General features: G+C 38.0%; 2 protein-coding genes across 4 annotated transcripts in view; both read right to left on the bottom strand.

Moving 5' to 3' along the window:
• The window catches only part of LOC138180705 (uncharacterized), a 50100-nt gene extending 47590 nt beyond the window's left edge, over positions 1-2510 (bottom strand). Inside the window, exons 1-2 of one of the 2 annotated variants that reach the window (XM_069114793.1) lie at positions 1003-2510; positions 531-908 (exon numbers count right to left, since the gene is read on the bottom strand). In XM_069114793.1, the coding sequence (XP_068970894.1) occupies positions 531-723 (193 nt within the window). In that variant the 5' untranslated portion in view covers positions 724-908; positions 1003-2510. Of the gene's footprint in view, positions 1-530 lie in introns of both variants that reach the window. The other variant, XM_069114792.1, reaches the window with a different exon arrangement.
• Positions 2511-13902: 11392 nt separating this feature from the next.
• On the bottom strand, positions 13903-21801 carry LOC138180887 (U8-agatoxin-Ao1a). 2 transcript variants are annotated; one of them, XM_069115194.1, is made up of 3 exons: positions 21598-21801; positions 16023-16101; positions 13903-14551 (listed from the first exon to the last, which is right to left on the bottom strand). In XM_069115194.1, the coding sequence occupies exons 1-3, from the start codon at positions 21677-21679 to the stop codon at positions 14416-14418; spliced, it is 297 nt and encodes a 98-aa protein (XP_068971295.1). In that variant the 5' UTR covers positions 21680-21801; the 3' UTR covers positions 13903-14415. The 2 variants fall into 2 exon arrangements, with proteins under 2 accessions (XP_068971295.1, XP_068971294.1); XM_069115193.1 differs by having other exon boundaries at positions 13903-14578.
• Between the last annotated feature and the right edge of the window lie 3777 nt (positions 21802-25578).

Consider the following 25578-nt stretch of genomic DNA (forward strand, 5'->3'; position numbering starts at 1 on the left):
ACATTTGTATCTCTTTAGATATCTTCTTCCTTGTTAATACTTTATCTATAAGAAGCATAAAATACGCGAAAGATAGTATCATATTGAGTACTAAAACCAAATATTTAAAACCCATCTATATTTTAATAATATTTATTAAGATATAACATTCGTTTCGAGTCATATAAACTCGAAAAGAGCAGCAGAATTGATACAACAATCAGTTTTGTATTTACATTGACTATTTTATCTGAATAGAAAATGTTCTAATTATTTCAAGGGCATGTATACGCATGTCATTTTATTTACGAAACAAATTTATTAAACGTCAAACTCCTGCTCTCTTTGACGCACTTTCTGTATTTGACACGGACAGTGAAATAAATCGATAAGCGATCGATATCGCAACTATGAACTCGAGAGTCGGCAATTTGACCGCGAGAAATATCGAGCATGCGCAATCGACGGGTACTGGTCTGCGCGCATCATCGTGCGATGGATCAAGGAAATACGCGCGTTTGAATCAAAAGAATTTCAAAAGCATGACTCACCGTCAGGATTGGTGAAGTATCCCCATGTGGGGGTCGCGGTGGTCGCCGATTGGAGGACCAAGGCCAGAATACTGAGGGCCAGAGCACCGGCGGCGCCTCGCGCCGCGACGGCGCGCTTTTCGCTTCGTTGCGGATCGGTTGTCGTTGTGGCGACCGCCCTTACACCTTGACGGCTGCTCGAATCGGTTGCCATTCTTCATGCCGTTTTCGTGTCTTCGCCGATCTCGTATGCCACGCAACAATCCAATACAAACACTTCCTTCTTTTACTTTTCTTCTTACTTTCGTTATTTCTTAATTCTTCCGTTCGTTCGATTCACATTCTCTTCTTTATGCACACCGACTTGTTACGCTTGTTCAATAAAATCGATTCGAGAAACTGTAACGATTTATCGATGTTCCGTGACGTGTACATATACCGAGGTATATGGTGGCTAATTACATCGGTGATGAACATCTCGTCGTCGACTTACTCGATAATCGAATATCATACACTCCCGATACGATGTCACGTAACACGTCGAGTATGGATAGGCGCGTGCAGGCGTGCATACACGCAATCGATAGTTCGAGGTGGGAGAATAAAGAAGAGGAGTGGGGAGAGGTATGTATCGGCTTAGGAGAATTCCACGTTCCGTGTCACTCTTTCTTTCTTTACCCGCCGACAGAGAAAGAAGCATACTCCACCTTTATATCGCGTGTCTCTCCCTCTCGCTTTCTCCCTTTTCAGCTAAAACCCTTCTCGCGTATATACGCACCTTACTACCTCGTGGCTCGAGCTCGAGCAGAGACTTGGAAACCGGTTTTTGCGATGCGCGAACCGGCGTTGGCTAAAAATAAAAGCGCCTCGGATTCTCTCTTCTCTTCGCTGTTTCACTCGCCTCTCGTAATTTTCTGTCTTCTCGTAAGTAGGCGTCCCTCGTGGAAGCAATCTTCCGGGGATTACTCGCGACCGTTGCACGCTCGCACGCACCAAGATGTATCGAGCGTTCGATCATGAGCGATCGAATCGCGCGCGGTCGTCGATCAACAATCGCGTCCACCACCTGTCATCGCTATTTATCGACGGATCAAGATGGCGCGCGAGGAAAATTACTTCCTGAATAACTCGAAGCTTTTCATTCTGACATTCTGGATACCTCTACGCTGTGTCTAGGTGTGTGGAGTGTTAACTTCACGTCAACACCTTTCCGACGAGCCAGAAATTATTAGACAATTTCTTCGACCGTGTTTACGAAAGTATAAAGCTCGAAAGAACAGGTAGTTCGCTAGGTTAGGTTCGTGCACGCTGGATATACGAACCGCTTGATATTCACCGTGGTGCTATAGTTATCGATCGTACGAGGATAAACTCGCTTCATTTCGTGCCACGTCTCCTTCTACCGCGTTTCGTAACCGTTCCAGCATTCGCTACGTCTTGCCAGACCATCTTATCCGCGTCGAGTCTTCTCCAGTGTCCAACCATGCTTCGTCTCTATCTCCGATGTGTCAAACGATTTGAAAATCCGTCGAGTATATCGGAGTTTCCCGCTCTTTCGCGATGCTTTTCGCTGCGAGCCACACTCTCCTTCACTACGAACCTTACGCACCGTGTCACTGTGTCACGACGTATACTGGCCTCGTATATGCACGCACACGCGTCGATAACTGGTTCTCGAAGAAATTTCGTCGTGTTGTACACGTCTAACGTGTTACGATATGTGTACGAAGAACCTGAATTTCGTTGGGTTCTTGTCGCGCGCGTGACCAACGGAGCAGAAAAAAAACCTTAACGGAACGACGACACGTAAACGCGAAAACAGTGACCCGCGAGATGTTTTGTACTTGCGTATTCTAGCCGCGCTGCGTGCATACGAGACAACAAGAGGGAGAGAGAGGGAAAGTAAGGAAAGAAAGGGAGAGCGAGGGAGACGAGAACAGAGAGAAACAATACGCGTACGCGAGCCTGCGCGCTGCGCGGCATACTGAGGCGACCGGCACCGTCAAGCTGACTCGAATGCTCCTCACCGTCGCGTCGTGTCCTCTCCCTTCCTCTCTCTCGCACCATTTACCGCGGCCACTACCCAACCTTTTCTTCTCTTTCTCTCTCTCTCTCTCTCTCTCTCTCTCTCTCTCGCTCGATTCCGTCCCTCTCTTTCTCACGTTTTTCCTCCCTCTACACTTGCATTTGCATTGCTGTCGTATGCTTTCATAGCCGCCGCCGTATATGCCCGTTACAATTGCATTCTTGGAATAAAATGCTCCCCAAGTATGCATCTTTTTTTTCATCGCGGCTTCAACTTGAGCATCCGGTTGAAAAAGTAAATTAGTCGATAATTCACGGGTCTTCAGCATTGTGATAAATGGAGTGTTAACGTTAATTTAATTGGTGTTAATCGATTGTTAACAAGTCCGCTGCTGATGTATTTCTGCTTACTGTAAAGCATCAGAAGGCTGTAACTTATTAGATTTACGTCATCGTTGATTCCGGGTGATTTTATTAGTGATTAATTGAATTAACTTAAAGAAAAGTGAGACACTTGTATTTTATTTGTTCTTTTTGTAAATATCTTTTAACAGCAGTTCTGTTGACGTAATGTACTTGCGTATTCTCGTTTTCTCGCCTGTTTTATTTAACACTATAAAGATATAGACACCGAAGTCTTGGAACGTTGAATTTAAAAATGATACGTATCTTTTGCACCTTGAAGTTTTGATGCACCCGTATTTACATTATGTCTGCAAATGACGCAAAACCTTCTCATGACATTAATCTTAGAATTTTAGGTTCTGAAGGCTTGATATTGCGAATTTATATCTTTAATATACGAGGAGAAGACGCTATGATGTGTATGTAACGCTATATGTCTTTTCAAGACAATAAAGCTGTCGTCGCCAGTAAATTAGTTTGCGCGTTACTTATTTGAGATAAGAGACAGTTGTTCCAGTTGCTCCAAGCTTGAAAATTTATTGCTTTAGGAATTCACGATTGTCATTTGAAAAAACTTATTTATTTCATCGTATGTTTAATTTATATGCATAACTTATATATTCGTAACATTTTATAAAGCAGAAACAAGATACAGTACTTTTATATCGCATCGACTATTATTGAAACAGCTGACTACTTTAAGATAAAGAAATTAAGGAAGAAAAATTGGTTAAAGTTGCAATTAGTACAGAATGAAATGATCAAGTTGATAAAAAATGTATACTTGTTGCTTTTTTGTTTCCAGAACAAAGAAAATAGTACAAATTGTTAAGGTATACATATACATACATGATACGATTTTGGTATCGTAAATTGACAAAGAACTGGTTGTGTCAAAGATTCTTACATTCTTGCACGAACACTGACAAATATCAAGATGTTATGACGTAGGACTATATAATTGCGGAAGTGTAACAATATCCCATATGTTTTACACACAATAAAAAGGAAACGCACTCGCATGCGTATGTCATGCGAACTGTTATAAGAAGTCAACGTGAGCAAAATACGTGGTGGCATCGTTATTAAATACCAGGGCCATTAGTCGGGCATCGCCTTAAACGTATCTGATTTAATGCGTCAACTATAATCTTGATCCTCTTTCTCACCCTGTATGTGCACCTCCAGGTATTTCCGTTCGACTTTAAGCGTAATTAATATTATCATATAATGTGCTAACTACGCGATCCTTCGTGCAATAAAGTAACCACTAACGTAGAAACTTTATAATCCTTTAATTCTCATTGACCAGTTCCAACGATATAAGAACTTGTTAATCTTCTAGTTTTCATTGATCCCTTCATGTTATACTATATTCAAGATAATCTGTCAATTGAATATATTTATATCGTATATTACACAAATATTTGCAAAATATTTAACAAAATTATGCAGCGTTCTTTATAACGCTTTCCAATACAGAGCAATTTTAATTATGATTTACCAAAAATTAATTAATCTCGGCAACATTCGTACGCTATTGTAATACACGATACTAAATATGTAATAGTAACGCGAAGTACGTGTTTCATCGCGGGTAAAGTAATTAATATTTTCTCATGAACAAGGTATGCTACGTCATACCTTTGCACGGATTATTCTTCGTACGCTCGCAACAAATTAATTAATAATAACGTCCATTCATTGGCATGTCGAAGACTTGGTGAAACGTAGTCTCGTCCTCGCTTTCAAATTATGGTTTCCTTGGCAACAACGATGTTTCAGGATAATAAACTTGCAGACCTGCGAGGGAAACATTACGCGAAACTCGTTATTTCGCGTCCGATGAATTGCGGATGCGATTCATGAAAATTCCGATGTCCATCGCTGATCGTTTAAAACCTTCCGTCTTATGCGTTGAGGCGAAACATTTCGCACCAAAAGTTCTCGAATCTTCCTCTTCGAAAAATGAAAATTAATATTCTTATTGGTAACAATTTTAGTCAGTTTTATATAACGAAATAAATGATTTAGTGCTTTTCCTATCCTTTCATATTCTTTCTAATTGTGGGTCGATTGATTAATATTATGCTATTAGCGATACTTTCAATACGTTGATCGATGTAACAAACGGATTATATTTCTAAACAATTTAGATGAACGAATCAAATATTGGCAGTGGAAGGAACACTGCCCGTTTAATATAGTAATGTCTTTGCTTAGTGAATAACTAAGTAAATAACTAAGCTTAGTAAATAACTATATATATATATATATTTATATATATATATAGTTATTCGATACTTTTAGGATATTAGCTGTTTTTTTAAATGATAGAGGTTTAATGTATCATTATCGTCTAAAATTAATATCGTGACTATTCCTTTTTAAAATTATATCAATTACGAATATTCCACAATTCCAAGATCTAATTAATATCTACATGTAGGTACATACCTGTTACCTACATACTTAGTTTCAAATCCATTAATAACTTGGAAATCATAAAAATTCTTAAAGAAGAAACTCGTTAAATAGTACTACGTATCACACGATAAGCGATATCTGGCCATTACGGCAGAATAAGAAATAAGCATTTGTTTCGTTATAAATTCTTGGAATATCATTTCATTCATCTCATTCGTAATAACGTAACGTTAGTAATGGATTCGAAACAAAATATGTTAATATCATTAATGTCCAAACTGATCCGTTCTAACTGAACTGTTTCTTTACTTGTTCAGGATCCAATTTAACTTTCCTTCGTCCATGAGACAATGGAAGTTTCGACAATGCATCTCTCGCATCTTCTCTCGCGTACATTTCACATTTACTATATAGAAGAATGTACAACATTCGTGTTCTTGTTAACTACTAGAACAGAGAAACTTCCGACTTGTTGGTCGATCTCCTTATTCCTATTTCTAATCAGCGTAGAAAGTTTCGCACAAAAGCTCATCGCGATAATTGTTTGCTACCACAATGATCTTCTTATGCTATCTCTACTATGATCATGACTTATTAAGTAAGTCGATTATACCTTCCCAATCGAATAAAAAATAATAGTATCAATTATATCTAACGTGTTGTTACTTTATTTAATTCGAAGAACAGCAGCGCTTGAATTAGAAATTAACAAGTTCGTACCACATAATAACTGTAATTAGCACTTTTTCTAGTTCATTTTATAATTAACACGTTCCGTGACTTGCGTATCGTCAACGGACGATGGATACCGACGACTATAATTTGTTATCAATCGAAGAAAATATTCGTTTATTTATACATAAATGTAATACAATATAAATTTGAAATGTTTCACGCTATTAATAATTCACATACGTCCATCCGGTGCATTAAGCAATTCAAGCCGCTAATGAATTATACGTACAGAGAAAATCCATAATCTATCTCTGTCTCTACAACCTGCAACTTTCAACTTACAAATCCACCACTATTATTAAAACGATTTATTGCGCAAGTATTAATAACTTTAATTTTGTCCTCTTGATCCTTACATTCTACAAAAACCCTTAACTTTGATGATGAAGATCGAAATTCTCGATACAAAGAAGAGCGCATATGCTACGTGTCTCCGTGTACCATCCGCTTCAAAATCCTCGGAGAAGAGTATCTGGCAAATGTCCAGCCACCTCGATCCACATATCAGTTCGCCATCAATTTCGTCGTCCGGCCCGAACTTCACGTTTCACATTGAAAGACGCGACGAACACAGAACATAGAACGCTGTTACTCCTCTGGTAGAGTCTCGATGGATCGTTGTCGAGGCAACTAGTAGCGGAGGCTCTTCAAGGTTGCTCTGCACGCTCTCACATAGTAATCTTACGCAATAGCACGCAGAGGGCTGGATGGTTCGTTCAGGGGTGTCGCGAGGACGAGCGTGAGCCTCGGGCAAGCGTGGAAGCTCTGTCCGCATCCCTGCGTTCAAGGTTGATTTATCGAAGGTCGCGACTTTTACGAGCACGCCGCGCTCGTTCGAAAGCGAATCACCGTTAACCATCGCACCGGTGCCGTACGGTTCTGCAGCACGTGTTCAAGAGGCGGCAGAGTCGATCGATCGGCCGATAAAGGTCGAACGGATTCGCGGAAGATGAATCCCGTGGAATCCGTCACGGATATCAAACGTGATCGTAAAACGAGCGTACGATTATGCAAAGGAAACTGGCGTTGTTATGCATACGGTTCTCGATTATTTACGGCGCGTCCGTTTAATGTGTATTTTGCGTTCGATTGATCCTTTTGCGTGTGCGCAGGAAATATCTTTTGATGCATTGCAGCTTACGCGAGATTATATTTTAAGGGAAGGGGATATTTCGAGTCTCAAAAAAAAAAAAAAAAAAAAAAAAAAGAAAGGGGACGTGAAATTCCAACGTTTATAAGCTTCGTATGAGAAACGTATTTTCGTGATTAATCCTTCTGCCCTTTCCTAATGGTAGAAATATCTTGCAATGTGTTGAAGTAGGTCCCGCTTCAAGGAAAACTCTACATTTTGTCTGATGTTTAGTTTTCTTGGTCCTCGAAGCCATTGAGTATTATTTGGCACTAAATCAATTTGAAGGGCCTCTCAGCCTCATAGCCTTTTCTAGGAACCTTATATGCCTCGCACAAATGATGCAGTGGGGTACAGACAAGCTACTTTTTAATTAATTATTTAGTATTAATTATTAGTATTTTAGTATTAATTATTTTAATAATTATTAGTAATTGTATAAATACCCATAGACCTATGGCTTCGAAACTCTTTCGTAAAGTAACGCGAATCTGGATTAGCATACATATTATACTTAAAGTTGCTTAAATATATTTTCTATTGTACATTCATCCACGCATTTCCTCTCTCTCTCTCTCTCTCTCTCTCTCTCTCTCTCTCTCCATTACGAGATAGAACCTTAACGCAATGTATCAGAGTTTATCTTATACTTTGGACGAAATATTTCATGTATTCTTTGATTAAAGTGGCAAATATATCGCTCATAGATTCAGGTAAAAATTAGTTCACGAGATATCTTCTCTGCGGATGCGGTGGGTTAACGATACTAAATGTAGGACACGTTAGGATGTTTCGTACGAAAGAAAGGAGTTTGAGAATCTTTTGCAAACACAAAAGAGGCAAAAGGTCGAATTCTCTTTACGTCAGCATCTCCATCACCGGCATTCTATCTGTTCTAGTAAAAACAGGTGTAACGAATAAGATTTAACGAATTGTTTGCTTAGGAGGTTGCGCCTATTGACTTAAGGGTTGTTTTTAATATCGAATCATAGCTTAGAGTCTTGCTTTTCAGTTACTTTTCTACACGAGCTTTCTACAGCCTCCCTCTATTATCCCTCGCGTTGGATTTTCATGTTCCGTGATATTACTTCCTGGCTCGCTCCTATTTATCCTGTTTTCTCGCTCAACTTGCGAAACGCAGATAATTACGCGATAAAAGTACAAGGTAATCACATCTTTCTCCATTATGAACAAAATCATTGCTATTTTAATTTAGATATTTTCACTCCAGATTTATTGTACTCGCAGAGCACTACGAGAAAATAAAAATACGCTGTACTTTTCTTAACAACCCTGGATCCTCCTATCAAGCGGCTAGTTGGTAGGTTTAATAAAAGCAACTTTGCTTCATTAAGAAGTTGCTGTTATTTCACTGGAGAACGAGAATACGCACGCACTTCCCACGAAAGCGTGCTTCTCGAAATTACGCTAAAACTGCGTACAACCTTTCCGTTTTCCGGTGTACACGATCCACCTATCATCTCATCTAGTTACATTTTCACGACTGAAATTGAGGCACGCGTGCAATAACGTCGCAGTAAATTTCAAGGAAATTAAAGATCCGGAATTTGGAGGTTTCTTTCTGCATAACACAGCGTTACCAGTTCGATCGAAGGAACGAATGACTATGATTTCGCTTTGATCGGGTCAACGAACTTGTAACTTGAACGTCGAGAATTATCAGCGCGATTAAAACGAAATATCGGCAGGAACAAAGGAATATAATTAAGCCGCTTGTTACAAAGCGGAGGGAATTTCGACGAGAAGCTTGATTATCGAACTAGTTGTACATCGATCTTCTATATGGAAACAGCTCTTCCTTCAAATGATTAACCATGCACGCGTTTATTAACAGTTATAACGTGCTTCGACAGAGTTTCGCCAGTTTTACGAGTTCAACATCGGCCGGATGTCACGTATTGATCAGTAAATATGCGTTTCGATGGCATAGTCGGCTATTATTTCTCGTTAGTTCCAGCTAGTGGTATTTGCGATGTAGAGATACGAAGAGAAAATGAGAATTTATGTCCTCGCGATTGACACATAGTATTTAGATTCTCTTATCGTTATTTAAACAAAGTGGCATAGCTGTTTGTATGAAACTTTACTTGTTTCAAATTTTCCGTAGTATATTTGAATGGAAAGCGTAAAATTCGAGATTCGTTGTAGTTTCGTGATTGCTATGTTATTACAATTATTCGGCAGCATCCGAATTCTTTGAAATTCCATGGCTTCTCTACTCTTTCTTAGAACAATTGTGAAATATTCCGATATGAAGCAAACTGTTAGGCAACTACGTATATGTTACTTCGTCCTCTTGCGAATCTTATCTTCTCTCGCAGCGGTTCTCCCTCTAACGTTTCGCTATCTCGAGAATGAACATCGAAAACGATAGGAGTCGTAGAAAATCGAACCGTGGTTCGTTGAACTCGAACCTCGTGCAAAACGTGATCCAGAGATCGTGGTTCCTTCTTGTGTCCGTGTCATCGAACTCCGTGATAGAGATTCCGGCCTCGATTCCCTCGCTTTCACTGCAGAATATTTTCTAATCCGCAAGAATTGTTTGAAAACATCAATTACGTCGTCCGAAAAGTTTCTTTCGTTTTATATTATTTCATCGAATTACGTACGATCCATTTTGTTCTATCAAAATAAAGATCACGACGTTCGACGGATTAGATTTCACGTTTGTATAAAGATGCATCCTTGTAAAAGACGGGTTTGTAAAAGAAAGACACTTTTCGGACAACCTAATAGTTCGCTTCTCCTAACAGTCTCCTAACAGCAGAAACAATTATTTCACGGAAACTAACGTATATATATATACCTAAGAAATTGTATTAATTATTAGATGAAAAGTAACTTAATAATTATTCCATGGAGAAAGTTAACGCCTAACAATAGGCAACGATTCTCTTTTTAATTATAATCGTTAAAGTATATTAAAAAATCATTAGGCTTCGTTCTACGTATATTCTGTAAAATTTTAATCGCTCTATTATAGCATAGTCGAATCAACAAGCTATTTTCGGATATCCATGAAACAATTTACCATGGGAAATAGCATAGGACACCATGCATCCAACGATACCATTACTGAAACGAACGACACATGACAGCGTGTAATAAATACTTAGATGACTCCGTTCCATGTAATCTTGAAATACTGCTGCTGCTATGTTTACTCGTTCTAAATAAGCCGCAGAATTTCGCTATAATACACGTGAGATATAGATTAAGAGGTTGTTATGATTTCATCATCCTGGGGAGCGCTCTATTTTTCCTTAACTAGATTACATTAGCCAGTGCAATTACACGGGGCGACACGACCTGGAAAACCAATTGACCCAAGTCCAATAAAACGTTGACACGTGCGTGACGAAAAGTATGACACGACCCGTCAAGAGGATCTATCAACTACGTCGCGTAGCTGGTGACACAAATTTCCAGCTGATCTATTAATTTACCATTTCTAAGTATCGTCTCAAATTGATCAGGTATTCTTATCGCCTGAATTAATGAACATTCCTTGCATCAACGTCAGAGTTTAAGGAAAACTATCGACAACAAACAAGATGCATATCGAGCGAGGAATTCCTCCAATAAAGCGCCCTTAAATTGATCGTTTAAATTGCCAAAAACCAATTACACGAGATCCGTCTGTTCGAACGAGGTGTCAATTCCAATGCGACAGAATGAAATACACTCGCTATCGAACAATACACCGAAACCATAACGATACACCGAACAAGTAGCGTTTAAAGCTCCCTCAATAAGATAGCTCATAAATTCCGAAAAGAAATTGCACGAAATCCCTGTTGCCAAATTTTCTCTGCCATCCCATAAACGAAGATCGACACCCCGTAAAACTGTCCCGTAAAACTGTCCCGTAAAACTGTCAAACACCTACCTAACGAAACTTCTTTCGTCATGCCGAAAAATCCCCAACATCCGCCGTGTCTCTTCCATTACCATGATGTAAAGATTATTTACTATACGGAGTCGACGGGTGGCCCGTAGGTCGTCGTGGTTCCTCGAGGTTAACTCGTTTGACCTTCTCCTACTGCTCGTGTGCCAAGAAACAGCGTAAGAGAGATAACAAAGGTCTGACCGATCCGCGATTCGTCTCCGTTCGATCCTCGACTTCCTCGTGTTTCGAGGACGCGGATCCTCGCGTGGATCGCGATATCTGACAAGCACAGCAAGATATAAGCGAAACGTACGTGACGATCCAGTTGGTCGACCCATTCGATCCGGTACTGTACTCGTCGTTGCATCGTTCTGGGAGGTCGTGGCAGATTTCAACAGACAACGTCTCGTTCGCTTCGTTTCGTGTTCTGGCCGAGTTTTAACTCGTGACCAGCTGGCTGGACAGCTCGTCTTGTCGCTTCACGCCGACGCTCGTGCCTTACGAATTGCTTCGTTCCCTTGTATCAAGCCTTTCTCTACTAGACACGATGTTTGGCTAATAGGAAATTTATTGCCACTTTTTCGCAGTATTCTTTCGTGTATTTGTTTCTTTTTGGAATGTCAAAGTTTTCGTAGTCGAAGACTACTAAACCATTGGCTTTCGATCGTTTGCTCGTTTCGGAAATTTTCAGTTATCGTAGTTTTTCTGTCTCTTCTTTTGGATATTTTCGTTCCTGCTTCTTAAAAACGGACTTTTAATTGCTGCTATTATCCCTTTGTGTTATGGTTTCTCTGCTTTCTTTATTTCGTTTGATAGGTTCGCAGACTATTTGTTGGAATTTTAGCAAGTTGAAACGTACGTTTCTAGAACACGGTTTATGGATGCAGACGTCAGGCAAAGAGAGGGAAGTTACGCGCATAAGGGGATTACGCTTCTCAAAGTTTCAAGTAGAGATTCTAATGTAGAGGTGTGTTTCATCGTCTGTACGAAGTTATTTTTTATCAGACGACCTTGATACGTGAGAGGATTTAACAAGCTTTGGTCTTCCATGTCGTTTCAAGTTCGTGTCTCTCGAACGTAAAACTTTCCTCGTGATCTTCTTCAAAGGGAGGCGTAACACGTTTTTCATGGTAAGTTTATTAATAAAATGAAATATGAACAAATACAAAAAGTATAAAGCTCTACGTACACCACCATCGGTCAGAAGTTTGCATTCACTACGTATTTCATAAAAACCAAGAATTTAAAAAACAAAAGTTAATTTAGAATTCCGCTATCCTACGAAACTTTTTTAATATTATTATTCGTATCAATGATAAAATTAGCAGCCGATAGAACGCGGATACGATTGAAAAGTGATTCGAAAATTCCAAAATGAAATCCAAAGCGAAATGCTTGGCTGGTAGTTATACAAACTATGATTAACATAAGCAGGATTTCAGGAGAGAAAATTACTTTGTCGTTACATATATAATATATATTATATTTCCATATAATATATCGGTACATGTACATCCACCTTCCGATACGATACGATAACATCCATTATTGTATTTTCCATTAATAATTAGTAATGCATACACGTGCGTTTAAAATTTGAATAAGAGAGATGATCGATCTCGTGTCATGAGAACGCGAGTTTCTCTCTTTATCTCTCTCACTCTCTTTCTCTCTCTCTCTCTCTTTCTTTCTCTCTCTCTCTCTCTCTCTCTCTCTCTCTCTCTCTCTCTCTCTACATCTGAGAAATCAATTTTATTAAATAGCTTCGATCGATTATTCTACGAATCGGCCGTGATCATCCTCGTCAGCGATAAATCCATAGGACACCGACGTCTGATTGTTAAAAGTGACTAGAGGAAACACCAATCAGAAGACAGTAGAAGACCTATAGAATTGTTCTATTTCGTTGAAAATTCATCGAATCGTTCAATTTTTGATCATCTATCACCGATCGAACAAGACGACGGCCTGAAACATCGGAGAATCGAGCCTGATGAAATGTTTTATTCGCTATATTAGTCGTTCATCCTCTCTGTATGCCAGTTTTATACAATCTCTTTCTTTTTTCTGTTCTCGGTGATAATTATTTCATGAGGATAACAGGCACGATTCTCGATTACGCGATAAGTGTCTTACGAGGAACAGAAAGTTTCAAGGGATTCATAGCAAGTATATTGGCAATGCAGAAATCTATCACAAAGCAAAACGCCTGTTCGCTAATTTTTTTCCATTTTGTACCGTTTTAAGTTAATACCGTTTAATTGAGTTTTCATCGAAAATAATTATGGAGCATGAAGTAATCGAAGGCTGACAGAATGTAGGCGAGTTTTAACTTAAAACGTACATCTCCTTGCGCTAGATACAGACTTACAATTATTGTTGCGTCGTTCGTTCAAAAACTTATTATCGTCGTTCAAGCGGAAGAATCGGTTTCCTTAACGTACGAACCGCTTCGTATTCCTTTTTTACATGCTACTCGATAGTTCCATTCGCCTCTTAGAGAAACTAAAAAACCACCTATAGGAATGTAGTAAAATGATCAGTCAAACTTTATTTCCTTACTTCCCGCTACGTCTCGATGGGGTTTGAGATTGCGCAAGGCCACGAAGTCCATCTTAATTAATAATAAGAATAAAGAAACGAAAGGACGCAAAACGTAATAATTTCATTTAAAGAATGTAATGGGAAAATATATAAATATGTAATAAAAAGAAATGTAAGAAAATGGAGAACTGGCTGTGGATGAAGTTTATCGTTCGAGTACAATACACGAGAGAGGTAGATACGAGATGTGCGCAGAAAATATAAGCAAAGAAAGATACCAAGCAAAGAGATACATAGACTTCGTCGAGTATTTTCCACGATAATTGAAAAAAACGGGGCAAAAGAAGCAACAGGGAAAAATACCATAAAAACTCAGCCTCTCCGCGATGCACACATTCGCAAGCTCGCTCTATTTTATCGATAGGTCTTTCTCAATGACTGTTTTTCTTCCATCGTACGCCGCAAATGAAATTCTATCGGAATCTAATCGATAACACGTAGAACTTTTAGACCGTGAACAGCGGACAACGGTAAAAAATTTGTATAAGAAAAACGCTTGAAACTGCAAAGCATTCGCAGATGGTGAAAAGGATAATAGTATGAAAGAGGAAAAATATGGAGAGACGAAACGAAATCTTGAAATGGAATTGTACGAGTGGTGCGGATAATCGCGTCGCGTGCTAAAAGGAGAAACGTTCTCGCCGAAAGAAAAGGGAAAACGGACGAGCCGTTTAGCCCCATTTCTGAAACAGACCCATTCGTTGACACTGACAGTTTGAGCCCCACAAATTGCATCTGCAACTGGAACTGTAGCAGCAGTCTTTTGGTCGATGATCACAGTTTCCACCCCGTCTTATGCAGGCTCGCCTAAACAAGTAGATCAACGAGGTACGTCTACTCGAGATTAGGGGTATCTGAATAATACGTTGCAGAGACATCGAGACAACGACGGGAGAAGGATGCGTGTAAAAATATTTTCCAACTTTGTTGTCCAACCTTCGAGCTGCATGATCCGTTAACACTTTGACTGTCACTTTGGTCGTATATGACCGGCCACGGTTTCTCCTGTCACGCCACGATGGTTATTGGTGAACGGAGCGTTTCAACTTCTTACAATTGTAAACATTCTATGAAAATTGACATGAACATTGTACGAAAAGCTAAGGCATTTTTAATAGAACCGATAAGTAGAAGATACTTTGAAATAAAAAGTGCCCCGTTGAACGATTAAACATTTTTATTAGAAAATCTAAAAAAAAAAAAAAGAAAAAAAAACAAGAGAGAACAAATCTTGCATCTAACGGTGCACTGTGTTTGCATCCATATCTTTGAGGGGTAATCTACGAATATTATTATAAAGACAGCTTAGAAAATAATCGTAAATGCTACTTTATAATCGTATAATTGAAGTTAGAAGTGTGCACATAGCTTTATATATATAGCATTATATATACAATGAGGAAATACCGTTTACTAATATCTTGTACACGTCTCAACAATACATTCTGCACGTTTTGCTTACGACAAAATAACGAACGAGAACGGTTGGTTGAAATAAACCAAGCCTCGTTATAATACGTCGCTATCGACTGTTACCAAGACGCCACGGTGGTCACCCGTGACCACCAATAAGACAAACGGTCCATCGGGGAAGAATGTTGTCTTACATCGTCAATTTATTATTATTTTGCCATTATATGCTTTGAATAATAAAAATACTCCCGTGGCGTCCTCAGCGAAACACGTGATTTCGGCGTGGCAGTCAAAGTGTTAATTAATTAATCTATCAACCATTCTTCGAATCGCTTCTCTCGAATGGAAAAATTATTTCTTCCATATAACTATTGCGTGGATAGCAGGATAGAAATTAAAAGGAGTATTTAAAAAATATGTCAGAAGAAAAAATGTTAATTCTCGAATAAGAGATGTATTAATCGTTGCAAATGAAATTCATAGTGGATAGAGAAGATCCAAATTTTGTTTAATTATTTTCTCCAACTGCTTTACCGCTAAAGAGTTTGATCTTTAAGCTTGTTGCAATTTTGCCGTCGAATCAGCGAATGAAAGATATTTTAATGATATGCAGATTAAAGTCGAATCTTAACGCGAATGAGCATGTGCAACGGTGTTTTAATTCGAATATCGCAGCGCGAAGGTTAATTGGAAAAATAAAAAAATTACTAGAGTTCTTAAAGATCTCAAAGGTTGATTTTCTATTTAACGATTATAAGAAATACATGCAAGTCTATTTGATAAAAATATAAAAATTCTAGAAATGGTATTTGCAAGAGGATGGGGAAGGATAAAAATTGGGTACAGTGATACAGTAAATACTCACTTTTGTTGAGCCGCTCTCATCAGATTCTCCAATGCGTTGTCTGTATAATCCGAATCCGCAACCTGCAGCGAATCTTCCTCTGTAACGCACATTGAAAGAGTCGTTAACACCGTAATTACGCTGTTAGTCGAACAAGAGATAATTACAGGAAGTAGAAATCGTAAAAATGAAAACTTTCATTCGAAAATATATTCACTTTTTCCCCACTAACGGTAACAACAGCAGCTTTTTCCGATAATACAGATCACGACGAATCGCATTAGTCGGAGAAAAATCGAAGGATACAGAAGAAAAATGGTATAAAGGAGGAAATCTTTGATCGAAGGAATCCGCGATCAAGTTAAATTTTGATAGAGAAATCGCTCGATCGATGCAAATCGAGCAATTTCCTATAAAATTCTCTAAATAGATACGATGCATACCGCTTTTCCACTAAGAAAGAATTCTTTCGGTCGGTGAAACATTTCACTGTGCAAACTTTTACAACAGCTACACTGCATGAATTGTAAAATAAGTACCTTTACAAAAGAATACATCAACAATTACATAAAATTACTAAGAAAGAGGACACTTTGAATAATCCAGGATTGCTTTCTGAACCGTTGAGTGGTCTGGTCTTTGGAAAAATCGGTTTCCTAACGGAAGGAAAAAGAAAGTATCGTATAGCTAGATGGATCAAACGCGGCGGCGACGGCGGCGGCAGCGGCGGCGGCGTCCATTAACAGAGTTCATAAAAGGGTAAATTGTATCGCGAAGAAGAGGAAAAATAAAAATAGGAGCATTTGCTCGGCAAACCTTTTCAACGGATATATATATTTAGTTGGCGTGGTCGCCTACGTTCTTCTCTACTTATATTTCATGCAAATTGGTCCGCTTCTTTCGACGACACTCGTTTCGCGAATAACGACATCCAGCTCGGAATTATTGCCTCGTATTTTACGACAATGCAAAGAGGATTACCAGGTGTAACACGTGCACCTGGCGAAATCGGAACAATAGCTTCGTTTTATTTGTTTGAAAAGTTACAGCCAATTAATGAAGAAACGCGTCAGAAATTGTGCAAATAATATTCGTACATTCTGAGAGGAATTAATTTAATTGATCTAAAGGATGAAAAAAATATTTGTAACAGGTTTGCAATTTTTGACGAATTTTTCTTAAAATATCTTTCAATCGTGACTATTTATATTAATCTGTGAAAACTGTTAATACATAAATATTTATGTATCATTGAAGTCAGATATTTCACGGTAGAAGTTCCAGGATTTCAGGATCCTTACATTCATATTGTGTATACAGTGTTGTTGTCCTTAGAAACAATCGTTCAAGCATAATTTCTTGTTATCTTAAACGAAACACGAAAGAACGTTTATCTTTCTTTAAAGCAATAATTATATCCTTCGTTATATTCATTAATTGGATGCAATGAAATAATGATTCTAGCGAATTAACCGTACAGAATATTTCTTTCGTTTCTAAATGTACGCAATTTTACAATATGCTATGCTTGAAATCTTGAAATCTTGAAGATGTTAATTCAGTAGAATAAGCAGAGAAAAATTATCGACAATTTTGCTAATGCGCCTCGCGCGACAGCGACAAATTTGCGAAAGGCGGTAGGTTAAAGACGGTGATCGAAAAGAATCAATTCCTCTTTGGTGAATCCCATTCGATACGATCCGGTGAACGTTTCCGGATAAAACGAGAGCATCGCGTAAACCGTAGCAAAAGTTTCATTCAAGATATTACTCGAAGCGAGGAAAACGTTTAGCGAGGATATTCGTAGTTTGTTTTTCAACCAGCACGATAAATATGTAAAATAAGTGTATAGATGTAAAATAGAAATAAAAGACTGTAATTGGCAATTTATCATAGTAAATAGTTGAAAGGAATTTTCAGCCAAGTGGAAATTCGAAAAATTTACTTGCACGCGATGAAAGACGTTGAATTTATAATAGTTTTTAGAATGCAAAAGTCTCGAAGAAAAAGTAAATTATTTTCGACGAAAATTACTTGATACGCGTTACTTTATGAAGACACTTTGCAAATCGGATCACGTAAACCATTGTCCTTCACAGGGAAGGTATCAAGGTTCGCAAAGATCTTAATAGAATCTCATTTTCTACTTTCCTCGCCGAAAGTCAAACATCATCGTCATCCTTCGTAAACATATTGTTTGAAATTAGCATATTAAAACTGTGGTCAAAAAACGTTTGTCAAAATTTCCAATGAAAATTTGTAATTAGTAGAAGATTCAATTTAGTAATTTGAAGAAATTTGAAGAAATTTGGAGAAATTTTATTTTAAGAAATAATTTAGACCATTCAATCTCGATTTCATTCGTCGGAGTTCAAATTTTCAAAGATTTCAATTTATTTCAAATATTTAAACAATCTGATACGTATCTGCTGTATCATCTTCGAGTTCGTTAAAGCGAGCAAATCTTTCTGATTTTTCATCGTAGAAGCACGTAGAAGCACGTAGAAGCATCGTAGAAGAAAATTTCCCAAATAATTCATTTTAACCACCATCCTAATATTATATTTTGAAACAAATTTTACACTTTATACTCTGCACAAACCCGGTTCTTACTCTCTTCCATCGACGTCGTTAATCGCCCGAAAAAACCCTACCCTACCCTTCCAGTCTCTTTCTCAAACACTAAATATTTATCCACGAAATCTTATCATAAATTCCCACATTAAGTCCTGTCCAATTTCCATAAAATTACCATTAAAACAAAATAAAGAAGGGGAAGTAATACCACAAGGAACAGATACCTACAAGATCAACCGATTTTCCATTCAACTTTCCTCAAATGTAATCATTTGAATTACTCTTCCTTCGGTTAGGTTCAACGAATAATCCACTTTGAAGTTCCAATTCCAATTCCAATGTTCCATTTACCAGAGTAATCCTTTGATGGAATGGAAAAATCAGTTCGCTCGAGTTTCGATCCGAACAAGGCGGCTGATATTAGAAGTCGATCCAGCAAAGGGAATTCATTAATTCGTCGGGAATAAGAGCAACTCTGAATTCTAACGGAAACGGATCGTGTGGTAAACGCGCAATAGCAAATTGGTTACCCACGTTTCCTCATTTTCTTCGTCGTCTGTATTCTCGTCAACAGCCTTAAAACAGGATTAAGGTAATCCAACGCGTTGCGCCTTTGCCTCTCGTCTTTATTTTCGGTCGCGCACAACGATGCTGTCGATGTTTCTCGGTATTCTCGCGATACGTAAAAACGACGAAACAACCGCGAAATTGAGGAATTTCTTCTTTCTTTGGTCAAGAGATTTCGTGAAATTTTACAAAGTTTTTCCAATGGAAAATTATGGTCGTTTGCTGGAACGATTCGGAAGCGAACCGAGCATCCAGTGTTTGCTAGATTTTTCCATCGATAGTCGTAATACGCGAGCTACGATGCCTATTCTGGTAGCAAAGTTATTCGATAGAGAAATTATACGCGTACTAAATTATTGTACTATTGTATCTATTTAGTAATATTTCCATTTCAGATACGTCCGATAAGTTAAATTTAATAAATCGTAATAATAAAATTAATTATTCGATATTGGATGGTTTATTGTTAAATAAATTTTATTTGACCGAGCTGGAAATTTTGTAATTTACACAGTACATTTACTTAAACGAAGGTAAAGTTAATATGAAAAAAATGTATTCGTTTCACAGGAATTTCCAATATATCGGAAAATTGTATTTCGCAAGGTTCATTTAAATTCACGTAAAATCTTCCACGTTAAAATCGACCGACTAATACACTCCGTGTTAAATTTCGTATCGTACTATACGCGTGTTACGTAAGATTTCCGGGCGAAGCCATCGAATCTAATTATCCGCACGTTCAATTAAAGTATCGCTTAAAGCGGTTAGCCAGATCGACGTTGATTTCATTTTCTTTTCAATCAACGATTGTTGCGTAACGCGCATCCATCGGATACTGTTTCGTTCGCTAACAATTAGTTACCACGATAAATATAATGTTACCTTGAAAACGTATTATTTGTATCGAGATATTAACCAGCTTTCCTCCAAACGCTTAACAAGATTCATCGAAATTGAAATAAACAAATTTTTATGTCAACGACTTTTCAGACCGTAATCTTTTCACTGCTTTAAATTTTTAAACATCTAAATATACATAGAATGAAAGAAACTATATATATATATATACTGTATATATACTATACTGTATATATACTATAAATATACATAGAAGAAAAGCAAAATTGACGAGCATTGGTTACAATATATCGACTCTTCATAGAAAGCATAATGTGTAAGTAATCGCTACTTGAACGAACGTGCCAGCGCAGTAGATTCGAATACCATACGTCTGATTTCATACGGGTTTATACTACTAGTCGCACTCTGCACAACGTAACATCGCTCTATCCAGTTAAATACAACGTATCGCGATAAACTAAACTTTGTTGATTTTCTTTTACTATATCTAGTATAGAAGATTTGGAGTTTAAGAAATTTCGAAAAATTATACAAGATTTCTATCGAAATGTCGTAAAAGATTTGTAGGAGAAAACGAAAATTGAGAGATTATTTCGGCAAGGAAGCAACGAAAAATTGCTTTTCTGATCTCGATATTTGAGATGTAAATTCATACTGTTACATTGAGAACACTTTTCTTTTGCGTTAAAGATGTTCATTAACTAGGAAAAATTTAATTACGTTTATACTATCCTTCGCGGAGATAGTTAATAAAAATGGATAAAACAGGCGTAAAATTGAATCGATGCTGAATTCCATTTAACTATTTAGTCTCGACGATTTAGAGTGCAATTGACATTTAAATATCATTATCGTTGCAATTGAACGCTTCGCGATCGTCACGACAAATAATCATTAGCGTACTAATGCGATTAGGATATGTCGATCGGTATATCTTTGAAACACGCTGGTTAAACCAGTTTAACTGGTTACGTTACGAAAAGCTTCGAATACGAATGGAAAGTCGAACGAGGCTCGAAAAATAAACGATAGTATATTTTCTTCCAATTTTATCAGCCACGCGAAGCTCCAATTACGTCTCGTTATTACGACGCTATCTAAGTTCACTTAAAAACGACCTAAACTAGAAATGTCAAAACTCGAAAGAATTTAACATGTAAATATCGTTCGATTGAAATTTAAACAAACTGAATTTCAAGTTAAATTTCTACAATCAATGAGTTTCGACGCCCAACAGGAAACATCTACGCTTTACTAGGAAATTTCTAAATTGACCAAGATTTTGCGAATAGCGTCGCTCCCCAAAATCTCTACCATCTAAAGACAAACAGGCTTCGTTTCAATTTTCCATCTTCGATTCACCCTCGACCTTCGGAAATTTGATCGTTCCCCACAGTCACCACACCGATCGTCATCTTCAAATCCACGTCGTCTTTACCTTCGCATCCAATCCCTCGCGTACCTCCAATTCATTCGCCATACTTTTCCAATTGCTTTGCGAGTCACACTCAGACGCAGTCCAGAAAATTAAATCGAAGAAGGAAATAAAATGAAACGAAGAGGAAGAGGAAGCGGAAGAGTTACTCACCGTCATCGATGTAGGGGCTACCGAGAGTCTTGTCAGCGAAGACGGCAAACAAGCAAAACAACAAGAACAGGCTGAACTTCATGTCTTCCTCTCGGATAGAGTAATCAAGGATCGATTGATACGTGTACCGGGATAGCTGACTCGTACTCGTAGAAGGATTCGTACCCTTTCCTGACCGTGGCCGAGGTGCAAGTGAGGTTTCCACGTCGGACCGGTAGCTTATATAGACGCGGGAGGCGTGGCGATCTCGCCCCCACGAGGATCTCTTTGCGGAGGGTGAGACCGTGGATAAAACTTCGGTTCGAGGTTCCACGCGCTCGTTCCGCGATGTCTAGACAACGTTGTACTCGCTGCTTTACGAACCAGGTTGGCAAAAGGTTCGTAAACCCAGGCGAAGTTAGAAAGTAGAGAGGTGAAAGGGGGAGGGGGTGGTGCTTTTTCGAGGGGATGCCACCCTTTGAACGAGCAACTGGTTGCGAAGCAACTGGTACCCTCGCTGTGTGCCTATCGGTCCGATTATGTGGCCCGTAATACGATTTACGTTTCCGTCACGTTTCCCATCCGGCTTACCTTCCATCGCTTTATTTATTTTGCATCTACTTATTTCTGCGTCCACTTTTCTTCGGGTGTATGTATCCTGAAATAAGATTGCGGAAAGAACATTTTAAGATGCTGGTGTCGAAGGCGAGTTTGAAAGGGTTGGCAAAGAGAAGAGAAGGAAGGATCAGACCACGCAAGATGAAATATCGAGGGTTTTTTTCTTTTCTTTTTCTTTTTTTTTTTTTTCTTTTTTTTTTTATAGAGAAAGTTTGATGCGATGGCCTTTTTACGGGGATTTTACGTTCCCGTTCCGTGGTGTTATTTTGATGTTAGGCGAGGGTTGAATCGGCACGGTAAAGGGATAGGAAAAGGGTTGGGAAAATTTTTGATCTCAGTGAACGGCAAAGTAAATATTTGATAAAAGTTCATAGGGCAAGTTTCATAGCTCCACCTACGATACAAAATATTTCACCGATACGCGTAATACGAACTTCGTTGGACAGTAATAAATGAAATAAATAACAATTAACTACTCTTTGAATATCGATACGCAAAGAATTGATGTAAGGTGAACGGTACAATTATAAATAAAAAAAGTGTTTTAAATTGAATTACTCGCAGAGAAAATGAACCGAAAGATAAAATACCTAAAATTTACCTAGATAATCCTGCAGTTATGAGACACGTGTATCGTTAAATTTCCTCCCTCGAATCTGATCTTCCCTCGTTCCAAAATTCAATTTACGTTCCGTTGTATTCGCAGCTTCAGCACCGTGTCTGCTTTCATTTATACATTCCCGTTTTCAGTGGGTAAAATCGTGCTTGTTTTAACTATCATCGGTTTAAATATCGTCTATTATACTCGTAGTCATATCGTCTACACATCTACGGTAACATTAATCCACGAGATACAGACACCTGTTTATTTTTAATTAACGGGCAAGTTTATAGCAGTTTCGAAAAACCGCCCCACGCGAATATTTTTCCTCCTTTCATTCGTTATCTCTCATAATGTATCATTCCATCTAGCCAGTCAATTACGAAACCGTGGTTATCTGGTCCTTTTTAATAAGCTGGTTGCTTGTTATAGCACATTAATCTTCCTGTATACCAAACAGTGGTACAATGGATGTTAGTGGCAGGGATTAGAGAGACTATATTTTATACTTCTCCGCGTAGTCTTTGCGCGTATATCCATCCGCGCAATGAAAAATTATTTTCACATTGTTCCGTCCTTCTGCTTGCCTAGCTAGTAGCTTCGGACGAAAAACGAATCTCAGTTAAATGAAATTTGTATCATATACCGATTATCGTTAGCTTTGTAGCAAGAAATCCAGAAACGTATGGGCGCAGCCCGATTCTCCTTTAATTTGACGTTAAAAAATGTATCTCGAGGATGGTTGTTAATTTTGAAGTGGTACGTAGAAAATATTTGCCACAATTTTTCCCACAAGATTAATTTTTTGAACAAAGTGTATTCTTTTCGGTAAATTTAATCAATATGACTTGCAAAGCTAAGAAAAATCTATTTATCGCAAAAGTTTGTCGTGAATCTCATCTCTTGAAAAAGAAACACCGAGATTTTCTCGACTCTGCTTCTCATTTTTTCTCCCAAAGAATAAAATGGCTTATAATTCCGTTTCACCGTCGAATTTCCAGTTAATTCGGCCATTTAATTCTGAAAACGCATTGGTTCGCTCCGTCGCACTGCAACGATTGGAATTGAATGCGATTCGGTTGACTCGTACTTTGTATCATTTACATTCCATAATCGCAGCTCCGAACAATGTTTCAATTACCGTTAAATACCGAAATTTTACATTCGTTAATACTAATTCAATCTCGATGTGTATTAACGTATCGATAAAAGTTTAATTCGGTATGTGCAATATTTCAACAGACTAATTTTCGGCTACGTATTTATTAGCCGGAAATAAGTTGAATGAAATATTTATGCGAACTTAACTTAACAGTTAAAATACTAAACTGATCGACTAAATATAAAACGAACAAGCACGTATTCTATAGTTTGATCGTACGCCCAATACGTGTCAAAGTTTTTGCTTTCCGAAAACCAAAACGATCGTTTTCCAGCGTTTCATTTATCCATTACGATAAAGGAAAAGAAACTGCAAGGTCTTTTACGTTTGTTGACGGCACGACGAGACCTCGATGGAAAAAACCATACACTTTTACATATTTTTTTCTATTCGATGTTCGTATGTACTCGTAATAGAATAACCGTTTGCCATATTATTGATGCAACATTATGAAACTAAATTAAGACTGTCGGTGGTACTTTTTTGCATGAAGGCTACTCTGTGTAAAAAAAATATTTTTTACGAAATAACTGCAACGAATGCGTGCAAGAAGTGTTGCGAACTTCCGATATCGTAAACGTGGGTTGCAACGTACGTTTCCAGTGACGTATCGTACGGCTGACATTGTTGAACGAAATTGACCGAACGAATCAACCTTTAGCGTGGATTTACGTAATAGTTATTTTAAAAGTTGCTAGAAATCGATGCTTTATAGATTGCTCTTTGAATTATCGAAATTTAAAAGTTTCTCAAGAGCTTACGTTTGGAAATAAAAAATGATAGGTATTATTATCGGTCGAGCAAACACTTGAAATGAAACTTTTTTAATCATTCTACATTAAATTAAATGTGTGTTCGAGATTGAATCTTGCAAAATCTAACATTTGTAAGTTAAAAATTTTGCAAATTAATTCCTTAGAAATGAAAGATGCCAATTCAAAGTAGCGAATCCATAAGATTTAAGAGCTTCCACCTTCTTCTTTCTTTTTCTCACCTTATTTTCCGTTATTCGTCATCGATGAATCACTTACGTAACTTCCACCCACTCGATCGGCCATCCTAAACCGACCCTAGAAACTCTATGCTACAAAATAACGAAAGATGACTTCGGAAGAAACTTGGTGAAAATGAACAGAATAAACTCGTTCGTCCCCTGAATTCCGGAAACAGCGGCAAAAAAGACAGGCGCACCGAAGAAGCCTCGTTTGTCTTTTGAGGAGGGTTCGAATAGGAGCGTGGGCAGAATAGCAAGAGGGCTGTAGAAGTTAAAGGATACCTATAAGGTACGAATTGCTTCTTGTGAGTAACGAGGCGAAAATATTGCTCAGACAGTTCTGGCAACATTGTTACTCGACGAAAATTAATTACTCCACGTCATTACAAACAGCGTAAGATTTGAATTATGCCTATCTTGTTACAGCACACGATGTGTATAACAGCCCTGCTACAGATCCTCGAGATTTGTATATTTTGTCTTCTTAGAATTCTTTAAGCGAAGAATTCGTTCGAAAGAACTTAATATTTATCGGCCAAATAGAACGTATCGTTGATAAAACTTGTAAAGCGTATTGCAAATAAACTAACTTTAATAATACGAGAATTTATACTATTATACCCTTCA

The sequence above is a fragment of the Bombus flavifrons genome, chromosome 6 (genome assembly GCF_040668555.2).
Source record: "Bombus flavifrons isolate JBK064 chromosome 6, iyBomFlav1_principal, whole genome shotgun sequence".
Lineage (NCBI taxonomy): Eukaryota > Metazoa > Arthropoda > Insecta > Hymenoptera > Apidae > Bombus > Bombus flavifrons.

What these genes read in the sequence shown, in the direction of transcription:
- LOC138180887 (XM_069115193.1), bottom strand. Translation starts at nt 21,679, where the DNA reads ATGAAGTTCAGCCTGTTCTTGTTGTTTTGCTTGTTTGCCGTCTTCGCT. An exon ending in TAGCCCCTACATCGATGACG is followed by an intron (nt 16,102 to 21,597) that starts GTGAGTAACTCT and finishes TGTGCGTTACAG; the next exon opens with AGGAAGATTCGCTGCAGGTT. An exon ending in ATGAGAGCGGCTCAACAAAA is followed by an intron (nt 14,579 to 16,022) that starts GTGAGTATTTAC and finishes AATCTCGAGTAG; the next exon opens with ACGTACCTCGTTGATCTACT.